Source organism: Vicia villosa, linkage group LG5 (genome assembly GCF_029867415.1).
Source record: "Vicia villosa cultivar HV-30 ecotype Madison, WI linkage group LG5, Vvil1.0, whole genome shotgun sequence".
NCBI lineage: Eukaryota > Viridiplantae > Streptophyta > Magnoliopsida > Fabales > Fabaceae > Vicia > Vicia villosa.
The window spans coordinates 145,221,983-145,238,488 of NC_081184.1; the positions used below are offsets into that span (position 1 = coordinate 145,221,983).

The 16,506-nt window shown below is 32.5% G+C and overlaps 1 protein-coding gene across 5 annotated transcripts; it reads right to left on the reverse strand.

Moving 5' to 3' along the window:
* Positions 1–555: 555 nt before the first annotated feature.
* Positions 556–2,410, reverse strand: LOC131602974 (receptor-like kinase TMK3). 5 transcript variants are annotated; one of them, XR_009284207.1, is made up of 3 exons: positions 2,167–2,406; positions 1,385–2,074; positions 556–1,292 (listed from the first exon to the last, which is right to left on the reverse strand). XR_009284207.1 is itself a non-coding variant. In XM_058875210.1 (3 exons), exon 3 carries the CDS (start codon positions 1,237–1,239, stop codon positions 784–786), a length of 456 nt encoding a protein of 151 aa, XP_058731193.1. In that variant the 5' UTR covers positions 1,240–1,292; positions 1,385–1,730; positions 2,167–2,410; the 3' UTR covers positions 556–783. The 5 variants fall into 5 exon arrangements, 3 of the variants coding, with proteins under 3 accessions (XP_058731193.1, XP_058731191.1, XP_058731190.1); XM_058875210.1 differs by having other exon boundaries at positions 1,385–1,730; positions 2,167–2,410; XM_058875208.1 differs by having other exon boundaries at positions 1,385–1,730; positions 2,012–2,410.
* Between the last annotated feature and the right edge of the window lie 14,096 nt (positions 2,411–16,506).

Here is a 16,506-nt window from a genome sequence, read left to right on the forward strand (position 1 = left end):
TTTTTTTCAAATACGGAAAAACTGTGATATTTTTCAGTGAGTATAATGATGTTTAATACTAGTATTCAAGATATTTTGGTAATCAAACAAAACAGAATACGAATCTAAAAAATATTTTTCAAACATAATGTATAAAACTTAAGTGTTTAAATAACTTTTTTCTTAGTAAAACCAATGAAATAATTGATATTGTATCTAATTTTTTTATTTTGAACCACCAACAGCTAAGCACGAGCCTTCAATTTATTGTATTTTAAGGATTGGTCATTTCTATTAAATACTTTTACACACTCACCGATTTGGACCCAATTCTATAATCTATAATAATAATAATAATAATAATAATAATAATAATAATAATAATAATAATATAACAAATATAATTTTTGTTGCCTCTATTTTCCAGCACACAGATGTGACATTGTAACTGTATACTTGGGGACCTAGTTCATTCACCAACAAGACAACATTTTCATGAACCTTATAAATGCAGAAATGACATTTACAATGCAGTATGTTGTGCATTCACCAACAAAACATTGAAACACTTATAAATGAATGAACAAATTACAAGCATTCTCATTGATTGTTTCTCCACTATCTACAACCATTAACACTTCAATGTAACACATAGTAGAAATTACAAGCATTCTCACATTTTGCCTTAGCATTTTTTTAGACAGAAAGAGCATCATAGCATGCTATCTACACCTAAGAAAAGATTAAAAAAAACTAAATAAATAAAATAGCAACATTCAACAAAGCGACAAGCAACCATTTGTTTCACCGGCCATCCGCCGAAGTAAAAGAATCCGCAAATCCAGTAGGTCTCGCGGGGATACTACTCTTACTGTCTTCTAAGTCCATATAACTTGTGTCTTTTCCTTCCGCCTCCTGCCAACCCTTCACCATTTGGTTAAGTGGAAGACTATAGTCGACGCCGGAATACTCGTCGGGGTCGTCGTCAAACGGTTTCCATTTTTCAACTAGTGGTGCGAGGACGTTGACAGCATGGCCCATTTCTGGCCTTTGGTTTGGTTCTCTAGCTGTGCAGTGGCCGGCTAGCTCTGCGATAATTGAGACGCTCTCGAATGTTTCGTCGGTTATTTCGAGAGTTGGGTCAATTGCAGCCATTAGTTTATTCTTATCGGATTTTATATTCCAGAACCATGCTGCTAAGTATTGGCTTTCCTCGGGTCTATCCTCGTCGAGTGCCATCAATCCAGACAACAGCTCCATTAACACGACGCCGAAACTGAAAACATCTACTTTGGTTGTGATTTTTCCTGTCACTGAATATATATATAACAAAAAAACTGAGGATTAGTAATAAAATTTATCGGTTTTCTTGAAATGTATAAAAAAACCTGAAAAAAATAATCACCTGCATATTCAGGAGCCAAGTATCCAAAAGTCCCAGCAAGTTTAGTCACTACAGAATTTTCGCCATTAGGTGCGAGTTTTACCAATCCGAACAATACGCGTAAAGCGGAATCAACAGAAAAGCAGCAGCCGCAACACCAGCAATGGGAGCTACAATCAAAACCACGTTTTTCCTTTTGGATTTCTTCGTTTCAACCGAATCACTCGAACTTGAATCCGACCCTCCCTTCGTATCATCACTCGTACTCCCCGATCCACCCGACGTACTGTTTTTCCCAGAGGAAGGACCTTTCGCTCCACCACCATTCAACAAAGAATTCCCATCAACCATAGGTTTCAACCCATTTCTAAAAACCGGCAAAGGAGGAGAAATATCATTATCACTCAGATCCAACAACTTCAGATTCATCAAACTAGTCCAATTACTAGGCACAACACCATTTATATGATTACCCTCCAATCTAATATCAACCAAAGAACCTAAATTCGCAACAGAAGGACTCAAACTACCACTAATCTTAAAACGCGGCAAATTAATCATCGAAACTTTCCCATCAGCAAGTGATGAGCAAAACAAGTGATATACTACAATTTAAACCAAATAGAACAATAGATGAATTATCACTACCTATTCTTCAGGGTTAACACAATCAGCATCTGGATCTTGATCCATAACCACCAAATTCCGCCCCTATAGTTTTGTTCCTCAATATTATTAGACCAAAAAATTAATTATTTTGCAGGCCAATGTGAGATGAATTAGGGTTCTAGGTTAAAACTTACCCAAATTCTTCGCGGACACCCCAGTCTTCAAAATCTTTCTGAAAGTGTCCAAGAACATCTTGATATTTGTCATTCTTGAGTAAAAAACAAATTCACAAATCATCGGGAAAAAATGTAACAGATCATCTTAGAAGCCATAGCAATTCTTAGAGAAGGTAGTATTAAGAGAGAGGGAGCTTTGAGAGAGATAAAATAGAATAGAAAGAATGTGAAGATATCAAATTAGAGAGAAAGTGAATATTAGAGAGGGGTACATAAAATTCTGAAATTCTTATTTTTATATAATTTAATTTTTTTTGTTTAAGCTGAAAATAGAAGAGGGAAAGTTTTGGAAAATGAGAGGGAATGGAAAAAAATTGTGGGAAACCTTTAGCATATAAGAGGGAAAGGAAAATAATTTCTAAAATTTCAATTTTTTCAAAATTTATTAATAAATTTATACACTATATATATATATATATATATATATATATATATATATATATATATATATATATATAACCTTTGATTTATAACCTAGTTATTACAGTCATTTATAACCTTTGATTTGTTTTAAATTCAATGGCTATTAAAAGGTAGCTTGATAAAATATTGACTTTCCCCACATAATTAAATCATTCCATATATAGATATTCTATGCACTCTATAATTAATAAAATATTCTTTCACAAAAATATTTTATATATATATATACTTATATGTACGGCATAATTAAAATAATATTTATATATTAATAAAAAATTATTTCTCTCAAGGGATTAATAAATTTCATATAGATAAAAAGAAATGCTTAAAAATATTTTTATTTTTAATAAAATATGATTCTAAATATTTTTTAAGATAATCATGATTCTTAATAAAAAATAATTTCTTCTTATTTTAAATAAATTTATTTTTTCATTTAAATTAAATTATATTCTATTTATTTAAAATAAATGATAGAGTCTAATTACTAGAAACTCATAGTTTAATTTAAGTAAATAGAATTTTGTATTTAAATTCAAAATGAAATTGATTAAAACAAACATGAAAAAATTAAATTAGTATATTAAAACAAACATGAAAAAATTAAAATATATTTAGAATCAAGTTTTATTCAAAACTATTAATTTTTAAACATTTATTTTAGTATATGAAATTAATTAGTGGCTTGAGAGAAAGAAATAATCTTTTAATATATAGATATACATTTAATTTATTCTATTAGCAATTAAATTGTTTTAAATTCATTATTAATTATAATTTTCTTTTAATCAGAATTAAATTATTTGCACTCGTTATTTTTATATTATTTTATTATTACTCCATAATCTATTTAAAAATGTAACAATTTTATCAAATCAAATGGCTACTTACAACAATGAGTACAAAATAATATCAAAATGTAACTACTGTACGAAATAATAATAATAAAATAATGTTTACAAAATAATTTAATTAATTATGATCAGAAGAAAGTTATAATAAATAATGAGTATAAAGTAATTTAATTGTGAATAGAAAAAATTAAAATGTATATCTATATACTAATACTTTATTCTAAAATAATCAGAAGAAAGTCACTAATCAATTCTATAAATTTAAAATAAATGTTTAAAAAATAATATTTTGAAATAAAACTTTATTCTAAATATTTTTTAAGAAATGTATGATTCTTGAATTATTTTCTTGTTATAAATGACCACTTAATAACTCCATGATTCTAATTTAATGGTTATAAATGACCACTTAATAATTCCATGATTATTTTAAAAAATAGTCTCTCCCAATTATGGTAACAAATAAGTTTTAGTTTATCAAATCATAATACCTTATCATAAAATAAAATATATTTTTTATTATTTTTAAAAACTCAAATTATTCTTCATTTTAAAAAATGTGATTCCTAAAATAAGTAATTATGATGCTAAATATTTCAATAAAAAAAATCATGATTCTTAATTAAAAAATCAATTTACTCTCAATTTAAAAAAATTCATTATTTTTTATTAAAATGAAATTATATTTTTAACAACATTTTATTTTATTTTTTAAAGATTACATGTTATTTACTTTTTCTTAATAATATTTGTCACAAATACATAATTCGACATCATCAGTTAAATCCCTGACATGGTAGACACATAGTTCGACATCATCAGTTGAATCCGTGACATGGTAGGCACATAGTTCGACATCATCAGTTGAACTCCTGACATGTTTCAAACATAGTTCGACATCATCATTTGAATCCCTAACATGGTTCACACATAGTTCGACATCATCAGTTGAATTCCTGACATGTTTCAAACATAGTTCGACATCATGGGTTGAATCCCTGACATGGTTCACACATAGTTCGACATCATAAGTTGAATCCTTGACATATTTCACACATAGTTCGACATCATCGGTTGAATCCCTAACATCTTTCACACATAGTTCGACTTCATCAGTTGAATCCCTGACATGGTTCACACATAGTTCGACATCATGGGTTGAATCCCTGACATGGTTCACACATAGTTCGACATTATGGGTTGAATCCCTGACATGGTTCACACATAGTTAGACATCATCGGTTGAACCCCTGACATGTTTCACACATAGTTCGACATCATCAGTTGAATCCCCGACATGGTTCACACATAGTTCGACTTCATGGGTTGAATACCTGACATGGTTCACACATAGTTCGACATCATAAGTTGAATCCCTGACATGGTAGACACATAGTTCGACATCATCAATTGAATCCTTGACATGTTTCACACATAGTTCGACATCATCAGTTGAATCTCTAACATGGTAGACACATAGTTCGACATCATCAGTTGAATCCCTGACATGGTTCACACATAGTTCAACATCATCAGTTGAATCCCTGACATGGTTCACACATAGTTCGACATCATCAGTTGAATCCCTAACATGGTTCACACATAGTTCGACATCATGGGTTGAATCCCTGACATGGTTCACACATAGTTCGACATCATAAGTTGAATCCCTGACATGGTAGACACATAGTTCGACATCATCAATTGAATCCTTGACATGTTTCACACATAGTTCGACATCATCAGTTGAATCTCTGACATGGTAGACACATAGTTCGACATCATCAGTTGAATCCCTGACATGGTTCACACATAGTTCGACATCATCAGTTGAATCCCTGACATGGTTCACACATAGTTCGACATCATCAGTTGAATCCCTAACATGGTTCACACATAGTTCGACATCATGGGTTGAATCCCTGACATGGTTCACACATAGTTCGACCTCATGCGTTGAATCCCTGACATGTCTCACACATTGTTCGACAACATCAGTTGAATCCCTGACATGGTTCACACATAGTTCGACATCATGGGTTGAATCCCTGACATGGTAGACACATAGTTCGACATCATCGGTTGAACCCCTGACATGGTTCACACATAGTTTGACATCATCATTTGAATCCCTGACATGGTAGACACAAAGTTCGACATCATCAGTTGAATCCGTGACATGGTAGACACATAGTTTGACATCATCAGTTGAATCCCTAACATGTTTCACACATAGTTCGACATCATCAGTTGAATTCCTGACATGTTTCAAACATAGTTCGACATCATCAGTTGAATCCCTGACATGGTTCACACATAGTTCGACATCATTAGTTGAATCCCTGACATGGTAGTCACATAGTTCGACATCATCAGTTGAATCCTTGACATATTTCACACATAGTTCGACATCATCAGTTGAATCCCTAACATCTTTCACACATACTTCGACTTCATCAGTTGAATCCCTGACATAGTTCACACATAGTTCGACATCATGGGTTGAATCCCTGACATGGTTCACACATAGTTCGACATTATGGGTTGAATCCCTGACATGGTTCACACATAGTTAGACATCATCGGTTGAACCCCTGACATGTTTCACACATAGTTCGACATCATCAGTTGAATCCCTGACATGGTTCACACATAGTTCGACTTCATGGGTTGAATACCTGACATGGTTCACACATTGTTCGACATCATCAGTTGAATCCCTGACATGGTAGAAACATAGTTTGACATCATCAATTGAATCCTTGACATGTTTCACACATAGTTCGACATCATCAGTTGAATCCCTGACATGCTTCACACATAGTTCGACATCATCAGTTGAATCCCTGACATGGTTCACACATAGTTCGACATCATCAGTTAAATCCCTGACATGGTAGACACATAGTTCGACATCATCAGTTGAATCCGTGACATGGTAGGCACATAGTTCGACATCATCAGTTGAACTCCTGACATGTTTCAAACATAGTTCGACATCATCATTTGAATCCCTGACATGGTTCACACATAGTTCGACATCATCAGTTGAATTCCTGACATGTCTCAAACATAGTTCGACATCATCAGTTGAAACCCTGACATGGTTCACACATAGTTCGACATCATCAGTTGAATCCCTAACATGGTTCACACATAGTTCGACATCATGGGTTGAATCCTTGACATGGTTCACACATAGTTCGACCTCATGCGTTGAATCCCTGACATGTTTCACACATAGTTCGACAACATCAGTTGAATCCCTGACATGGTTCACACATAGTTCGACATCATGGGTTGAATCCCTGACATGGTAGACACATAGTTCGACATCATCGGTTGAACCCCTGACATGGTTCACACATAGTTCGACATCATCAATTGAATCTGTGACATGGTAGACACATAGTTTGACATCATCAGTTGAATCCCTAACATGTTTCACACATAGTTCGACATCATCAGTTGAATTCCTGACATGTTTCAAACATAGTTCGACATCATCAGTTGAATCCCTGACATGGTTCACACATAGTTCGACATCATCAGTTGAATCCGTGACACGTTTCACACATAGTTCGACATCATTAGTTGAATCTCTGACAAGGTAGACACATAGTTCGACATCATCAGTTGAATCCCTGACATGGTTCACACATAGTTCGACATCATCAGTTGAATCCCTGACATGGTTCCCACATAGTTTACCATCGTCAGTTGAATCCCTGACATGCTTCACAAATAGTTTACCATCATCAGTTGAATCCCTCACATGGTTCACACATAGTTTACCATCATCAGTTGAATCCCTGACATGGTTCACACATAGTTTACCATCATCAATTGAATCCCTGACATGGATCACACATAGTTTACCATCATCAGTAGAATCCCTGGCATGGTTAACACATAATTTACAATTATCGGTTGAATCCCTAACATGGTTCACACATAGTTGACCATCATCAGTTCATTTGTAACATGCTTTCCACATAGTTTACCATCGTCAGTTGAATCCCTGACATGCTTCACAAATAGTTTACCATCGTCAGTTGAATCCCTGACATGGTACACACATAGTTCACCATCATCAGTTGAATCCCTGACATCGTTCACACATAGTTTGACATCATCAGTTGAATCACTGACATGGTTCACACGTAGTTTACCATCATCAGTTGAATCCCTGACATGGTTCACACATGGTTTACCATCATCAGTTGAATCCCTGACATGGTTCACACATAGTTTACCATCGTCAGTTGAATCCCTGACATGGTTCACACATAGTTTGACATCGTTAGTTGACTTCCTGACATGGTTCACACATAGTTCGACATCATTAGTTGAATCCCTGACATGGTTCAGACATGGTTTACCATCATTATTAAATCCCTGACATGGATCACACATAGTTCGACATCGTCAGTTAACTCCCTGACACGATTCACACATAGTTCGACATCATCAGTTGAATCCCTGACATGGTTCACACATGGTTTACCATCATCAGTTGAATCCCTGACATGGTTCGAACATAGTTCGACATCATCAGTTGAATCCCTGACATGGTTCACACATAATTCGACATCATGAGTTGAATCCCTGACATGGTTCATACATAGTTCGACATCATCAGTTGAATCCCTGACATGGATCACACATAGTTCGACATCGTCAATTGACTCCCTGACATGGTTCACACATAGTTCGACATCATCAGTTGAATCCCTGACATGGTTCACACATGGTTTACCATCATCAGTTGAATCCCTGACATGGGTCACACATAGTTTACCATCATCAGTTGAATCCCTGACATGGTTCACACATAGTTTACCGTCATCCGTTGAATCCCTGACATGGTTCACACATAGTTCGACATTATCAGTTGAATCCCTGACATGGTTCATACATAGTTTGACATCATCAGTTGAATCCCTGACATGGTTCACACTTAGTCTGACATCATCAGTTGAATTCCTGACATGGTTCACACATAGTCTGACATCATCAGTTGAATTCCTGACATGGTTCACACATAGTCTGACATCATCAGTTTAATCCCTGACATGGTTCACACATAGTTTGACATCATCAGTTGAATCCCTGACATGGTTCACACGTAGTTTACCATCATCAGTTGAATCCCTGACATGGTTCACACTTAGTTTACCATCATCAGTTGAATCCCTGACATGGTTCACACATAGTTTACCATCGTCAGTTGAATCCCTGACATGGTTCACACATAGTTTGACATCGTTAGTTGACTTCCTGACATGGTTCACACATAGTTCGACATCATTAGTTGAATCCCTGACATGGTTCAGACATGGTTTACCATCATAATTAAATCCCTGACATGGATCACACATAGTTCGACATCGTCAGTTAACTCCCTGACACGATTCACACATAGTTCGACATCATCAGTTGAATCCCTGACATGGTTCACACATGGTTTACCATCATCAGTTGAATCCCTGACATGGTTCGAACATAGTTCGACATCATCAGTTGAATCCCTGACATGGTTCACACATAATTCGACATCATGAGTTGAATCCCTGACATGGTTCATACATAGTTCGACATCATCAGTTGAATCCCTGACATGGATCACACATAGTTCGACATCGTCAGTTGACTCCCTGACATGGTTCACACATAGTTCGACATCATCAGTTGAATCCCTGACATGGTTCACACATGGTTTACCATCATCAGTTGAATCCCTGACATGGGTCACACATAGTTCGACATCATCAGTTGAATCCCTGACATGGTTTACACATAGTTTGACATCATCATTCGAATCCCTGACATGGTTCACACATAGTTCGACATCATCAATTGAATCCCTGACATGGTTCACACATAATTCGACATCATGAGTTGAATCCCTGACATGGTTCATACATAGTTCGACATCATCAGTTGAATCCCTGACATGGATCACACATAGTTCGACATCATCAGTTGAATCCCTGACATGGTTCACACAGTTCGACATTATCAGTTGAATTCCTGACATGGTTCACACATAGTTTGACATCATCAGTTGAATCCCTGACATGGTTCACACATAATCTGACATCATCAGTTGAATTCCTGACATGGTTCACACATAGTCTGACATCATCAGTTGAATCCCTGACATGGTTCACACATAGTCTGACATCATCAGTTTAATCCCTGACATGGTTCACACATAGTTTGACATCATCAGTTGAATCACTGACATGGTTCACACGTAGTTTACCATCATCAGTTGAATCCCTGACATGGTTCACACATAGTTTACCATCATCAGTTGAATCCCTGACTTGGTTTACACATAGTTTGATCATCAGTTGAATCCCTGACATGGTTCACACATAGTCTGACATCATCAGTTAAATCCCTGACATGGTTCACACATAGTTTGACATCATCAGTTGAATCCCTGACATGGTTCACACATAGTTGGACATCATCAGTTGAATCCCTGACATGCTTCACACATAGTTCACCATCATCAGTTGAATCCCTTACATGGTTCACACATAGTTCGACATCATCAGTTGAATCCATGACATGGTTCACACATACTTTGATCGTCAGTTGAATCCCTGACATGGTTCACACTTAGTTTGACATCATCAGTTGAATTCCTGACATGGTTCACACATAGTCTGACATCATCAGTTGAATCCCTAACATGGTTAACACATAGTTGACCATCATTAGTTCATCTGTAACACGCTTCGCACATAGTTGACCGTTATCAATTGACTCCTTGACATGGTTAACACATAGTTGACTGTCATCAATGCATCTGTTACACGCTTCACACATAGTTGACCATCATGAGTTGACTCCCTAACATGGTTAACACATAGTTGACCGTCATCAGCTCTTCTGTAACACGCTTCGCACATAGTTGACCATCATCAGTTAACTCCCTGACATGTTTATCACATAGTCGGACATCATCAGTTCATCTGTAACACGCTTCACACATAGTTTACCATCATCAGTTGACTCCCTGACATGGTTAACACATAGTTAACCATCATCAGTTCATCTGTAACACGCTTCACACATATTTGACCATCATCAGTTGAATCCCAGACATGGTTAACACATATTTTACCATCACCAGTTGAATTCCTGACATGGTTAACACATAATCGGACATCATCAATTCATCTGTAACACACTTCACACATAGTTTACCATCATCAATTGAATCCCTTATATGGGTAACACATAGTTGAGCGTCATCAGTTTATCTGTAACACGCTTCGCACATAGTTGACTGTCATTGACTCCCTGACATGGTTAACACATAGTTGACCGTCATTAATTCATTTGTAACACGCTTCACACATAGTTGACCATCATCAGTTGACTCTTCGACATGGTTAACACATACTTGACCGTTTTCAGCTCATCTGTAACACGCTTCGCACACAGTTGACCATCATCAGTTGACTCCCTTACATGGTTAACACATAGTCGGACATCATCAGTTCATTTGTAACACGCTTCACACATAGTTTATCATCATCAGTTGACTCCTTGACATGGTTAACACATAGTTGACACTCATCAGCTCATTTGTAACACGCTTCGCACATAGTTGACCATCATCAATTCTTTTGTAACATGGTTATTATTATTATTATTTTTGTTATTATTATTATTATTATTATTATTATTATTTTTATTATTATTATTATGACTATTATAACTATGTATTATTATTATTATTATTATTATTATTATTTTGGTTATTATTATTATTATTATTATTATTATTATTATTATTATTATAACTATGTGTTATTATTATTATAGTTTTTTTATTATTATTAATATTATTATTATACGTCAAAATAATTTATTTAAACGTGAAAATAAATTTTTTTTTAAATAAAAAAATTATAATTTAAAATAACGTGAGATTTCTAAATTTATACATAATTTATTTTTTAAATTAGAAAAAAACAAATTTAAAATTAACGTGAGATTTAATAAGTTAAACATAATTTATTTTTTAAATTAAAAAAATCAAATTTTAAATTTTACAAAATAGAATTAACGTTAGATTTATTTATTTAAACTTTATTTATTTTTTAAATTTTAAGAAAACATCAAGTTTTTAAATAAAAAATAATATTAATTATAATTTTAATGCAAATTTTAATTTTATACAGAATTTAACATTTCTTAGTTTTATAGCAAAATAAAGTTTTTATCATTTTTATGCTTGCAATGTCAAAATGATGCAGAATTAAAAAGGCCCATTTATCATGCTTTGCTTGCAACGATGTCAATTTATTAAGTACTGTATCATTTAATGCTAATCATTTGCTGACTTGCTTTTTCCTTTTTACTGTAGCAGCAGACATTGGGAACAGGTCTCTTACTTTATGGAGTGTTATTGTGTGTTGGGTGCACCCTACTATCATATGTTCAAATCTGATCCAATGGCATTATATTCATTTAAACCCAAAAAAAAAAATTTTTGAAGTCTCTCACGGTGAGAGACCTAAACAGGTCTCTCACCCTAGCCTGAGCCGTTGTTCCGATCAAACATGAGTTGTAGATTAATTAATGGATACTTATCTAATTTTGTAGCACCAGATTAATTAGGACTTAGGATTTGTAGCACATGAAATCAATCAAATTCCACTTTTGCTGTCTGCACAAGAGCCTAGAGGGATGATTCTAAAATAGGCAAATAGTTACTGCAATATGGGTCCTACACTCTCACTGTCTCTAGTGTTTTGTAAATAAAATGGTGGATATATTCCCCAATTTGATGTAATGAAACCAAGAGAATAATAATCTTGATTAGATTCGTTTGCTGAGAAATTGGGTCCCAGTCTACCTTGTGATGGAACCTCCAAGTGCCAGTTTGTCTTGGTCTGCCTTTTGGAAATTTGTACAATATTCTAAGCACATTGTTCTATCATCACTTATTTCAAAGATATCATCATCATCATGAATAATTATTAAATAAGTCCAACCATTTTGAACAAATCAAATCAAATTCGGAGCATATATGTCTTATGTATCTTGTCTTTTAATGGGGTAAAATGGAATATTTAACTGTGTAAGTGTGTCATAGAGGGAACATTGGGCATGATCCTTAGTTGGCTTATGTGGATGGGATGCATTCATTCATATACTTGAAACATGGAGCAAACTTGTATTCTAATCACATATTTTTTCTTTCTTGTTTCTTTTTTTGTTATCTTATATCATTGGAACAAAAAACTCAAGTTTTGTTTTGAGACAGTGCCTCTCTATAGTAAGCACACGTTATTTTTCTTCTCTTTAAGGGATAGATGAACATCATAGTTGCATTATATTCCTACACTGGGTCAATCACAACATGTAATATGCCATTAGATTTGTATAGTGATTAGGCCGTTTCAAAGATCTACAATTATTTCAACTCCCTTAAAAATAATATTAATATTATTAAAATTTTAATATTATATTATATTATTATAAAAAATTAAACAATATAATATTTTATATAAAAAAGAAAACAACATATATATATATATATATATATATATATATATATATATATATATATATATATATATGTATATATATATATATATGTACAATATATGAGAGCGTATCCGGTAAGAACTAATATTTATGTGAGAAACGAGAACTATTAATATCAATCGTTGGATTTAATTAACGTATAAGATTTAAAAATTTCATATGAAGATCACCTCACTGAATTTTATCTATTACACTCAATATTTAAACTTTCCATAAGAAGAGATTCTTACTTAAAGTAATTTTACTGGATGAATTAATATTATTAAAATAATTTTTATAAACATACTTAATATAATTAGGATATAAATATAAAATATAATTTAAATAATTTAAATATTTATTTGAAACTAAAATTATCTAAAACTATAAATATTTCTTTTTCAAGACTAAAAACATAATTGTTTACTCATCTTACTAGTATTAAAATTATTTTTAAATAAAACTATGCCATATAAATTTTTTTAAAAATCTTAACTCTTAAAACTTAATCACATAGCTCATCCCTTAAATTATGTCTGGCATTTTATCGTAATAAAATTTAACATTTTATCTCATATTTCATAAATTATATTTTTCACAATTTGTTTTGGCAAATAACTTGTTTTAAAATCAAACAAGACTCTCAATATTTCAAAAACAATTTATTCTTTGCAATAAATACTATGAAGTAAAAAATTATAATTTAAGGAGAGCTATGTGATTAGTGTAAGATTTTTTTTGTAAATTATATTATGATAATCAAATTGTTATTATAATATTGGGAGTCTTGTTTGGTCTTAAAACTAAGTCGTAAATTATATTATGCAATATATAATTTTTAATTTTTTTTAAAAATTAAACTAATTTTAAAGAGTTAATGTTTTTTAAAAAAATTATTTGGAATACTAGTAAGGTGAGTAAACAATTTATGTTTTTGATTATTTTAAAACTAATTTTAATTTTCATAATTTTTCTTTTGGAATAATTTAAGGAATGAGCATGTAAAAAAAAATATAGTAAATTTTATTAGATGATTAAATTGTTATTAAAATATCGAGAGTCTTGTTTGATTTTAAAAGTAAGTCTACAATAATTAATTTATCAAAATAAATTATTAAAATATAATTTTATATTATGCAAGATACAACTTTAAAATAGTTTTTTAATTTAATTTTGTTTTAAGAGTTAAGATTTATAAAGAAATTTATACGACTTAGTTTTATTTAAAAATAATTTTAATACTAGTAAGATGAGTAAACAATTTATGTTTATGATTATCTTAAAATTAATTTTATTTTTCAAAAATTTATTTTGGAATTATGGTTTTAGTCTTGAAAAATATTTATAGTTTTAGATAATTTTAATTTCAAATAAAAATATTAAATAATTTAAACTATATTTTATATTTATATCCTAATTATATTAAGTATGTTTATAAAAATTATTTTAATAATGATTAATTCATCAAGTAGAATTACTTTAAGTAAGAATCTCTTCTTATGGAAAGTTTAGATAAAATTCAGTGAGGTGATCTTCATATGAAATTTTTAAATCTTATATGTTAATTAATCCAACGATTGATATTAATAGTTCTCGTTTCTCACATAAATATTAGTTCTTACCGGATACGCTATATATATATATATATATATATATATATATATATATATTCCATTTATTTTTATGAAAGTCTATTTTAGTAAGTATTAACTAAAAACATGGGCGGAGCTACAGCGCAGCAAGCCCGGGCACGCGCCCTGGCTCAACCCCTCATTTCGTTGCATTTTTAGATAACGCCAGGAGTAAAATTAGTAATTTTTAGACAAAATTAAGGGTAAAATTAGTAAAAACAGGGTGTGAAATTTTTGGACAAAATCAATGACAGAATTTTTAGACAATATCAATGGCAAAATTAGTAGAAATCAGATGTAGAATTTTTGCACAGGCTCTCTAAAATTTTTGGCTCCACTACTGACTAAAAAATATGCTACTCTCAAGGTCTCAGGTTGAAATCCCGTTGGATGCAAACAATTCATGTGGGGTCAGTCCATACAAAGCTACCTCTGGCTTTAAATGGGACCCCACAAGTAAACGGTGAGATTGGTCCCCTTGAATTAGTTGTCAAAAAGACCGGATACTAAAATTTTTAAAATAAAAAAACTAAAATATAGTTAAATGCATTGTTAAAATACACCTTCATACAAATAAATAAATGGGTGTATAGTTTTAGCTGTGTTAGTTGATTGATCCCTTAGTACTAAGACCTCTTCTAAAAGACAGGCTGACTTGAATTTGTATTAAGGCTTTCATATGTTTGTGTATGAAGAGATATATAGTTTTTCAATTAGTACCTATACTCATAGTTTAATTAGTACCTATTCAGGACAACACCTACATAATTTGTAACCTCTTCTTCAATGTAGACTTTAAATATTTAGACTCCCTTTGACGAGAACAAGACAAGCTGACTTGAACATGTTAGTCAATAAGGAATAGAGATGTTACAACTATTAAAATACCTTATAGAATGTTAAGTATATGTTTGAGCAGGATTTAGTGACTTGTGTCTTTTTCCCTTATGCAGGGTGCTGGAACAAATTGGTTTCGGGTTGATGATGTATGAGTCATTGATGCCACCAGAGCAGGAAGCATCACTCATTTAATTAATCATTCATGTGCAGTGGTTCATTCCCTTTTTGCAGGGTGCTAGAACTTATTTGTTTTGGGTTGATGATAAATGAGTCATTGATGCCAATTTCAATTTATTGTTTCAGTCTCATGAAGATGTTGGAGAGTTAAATTACAATAAACAAGGTATAATCATTTTATGCATAAAATTTGTTTTTAATTTTCTATTAGCATATACATACATCCCTAATTTCAATTACGGGCCCGTTTTTATCCGCAAATCAGAATTAAGCCGGTTATGGTTCAATGTTTGTAACTTCATTTGTGATTGAAAAAATCAATACTTACGGTGCACTTCAATGTTTGTATATCCTCCGTGTTGGGGCACAAAAAATAAATATGATGATAAAGAGAATAACGGCGCAAAGATTAATGAGAGAGAATAAAATTGTTGATCGTTAATAAATGATAGCTACTACAAGGCTATTTATACAAAAGAAAAATTGTCACCTAAGCCCTAACAGACTAAACTTAGTGAACAAGTTTAGGGTACAAACAGTACAGTACTACAAAATAATAAAGTACCCTTACTACTAAACAGCTAAGCTAATGGGACCCAGAAGGTAACATCTTCTGGTCAACACTATCTTCTGAGTAACCATTAGAAGATCAGCCAAGACCAGAACTTCTGATGCTCATCTTCTGAATATTGAATTACTCTTCAATACCATCCCTTAATTCATATTCAGCTAGCCAAAATCTACAACACCAACTTCATCCCTCAAACAGATAAGGTGTTCAGTCTTGACATCCTTCATCAGAACATCTGCAAGTT

Bases quoted from the DNA above. Each gene is read 5' to 3' on its own strand.
- LOC131602974 (XM_058875210.1), bottom strand. From the start codon at position 1,239: ATGGAGCTGTTGTCTGGATTGATGGCACTCGACGAGGATAGACCCGAG.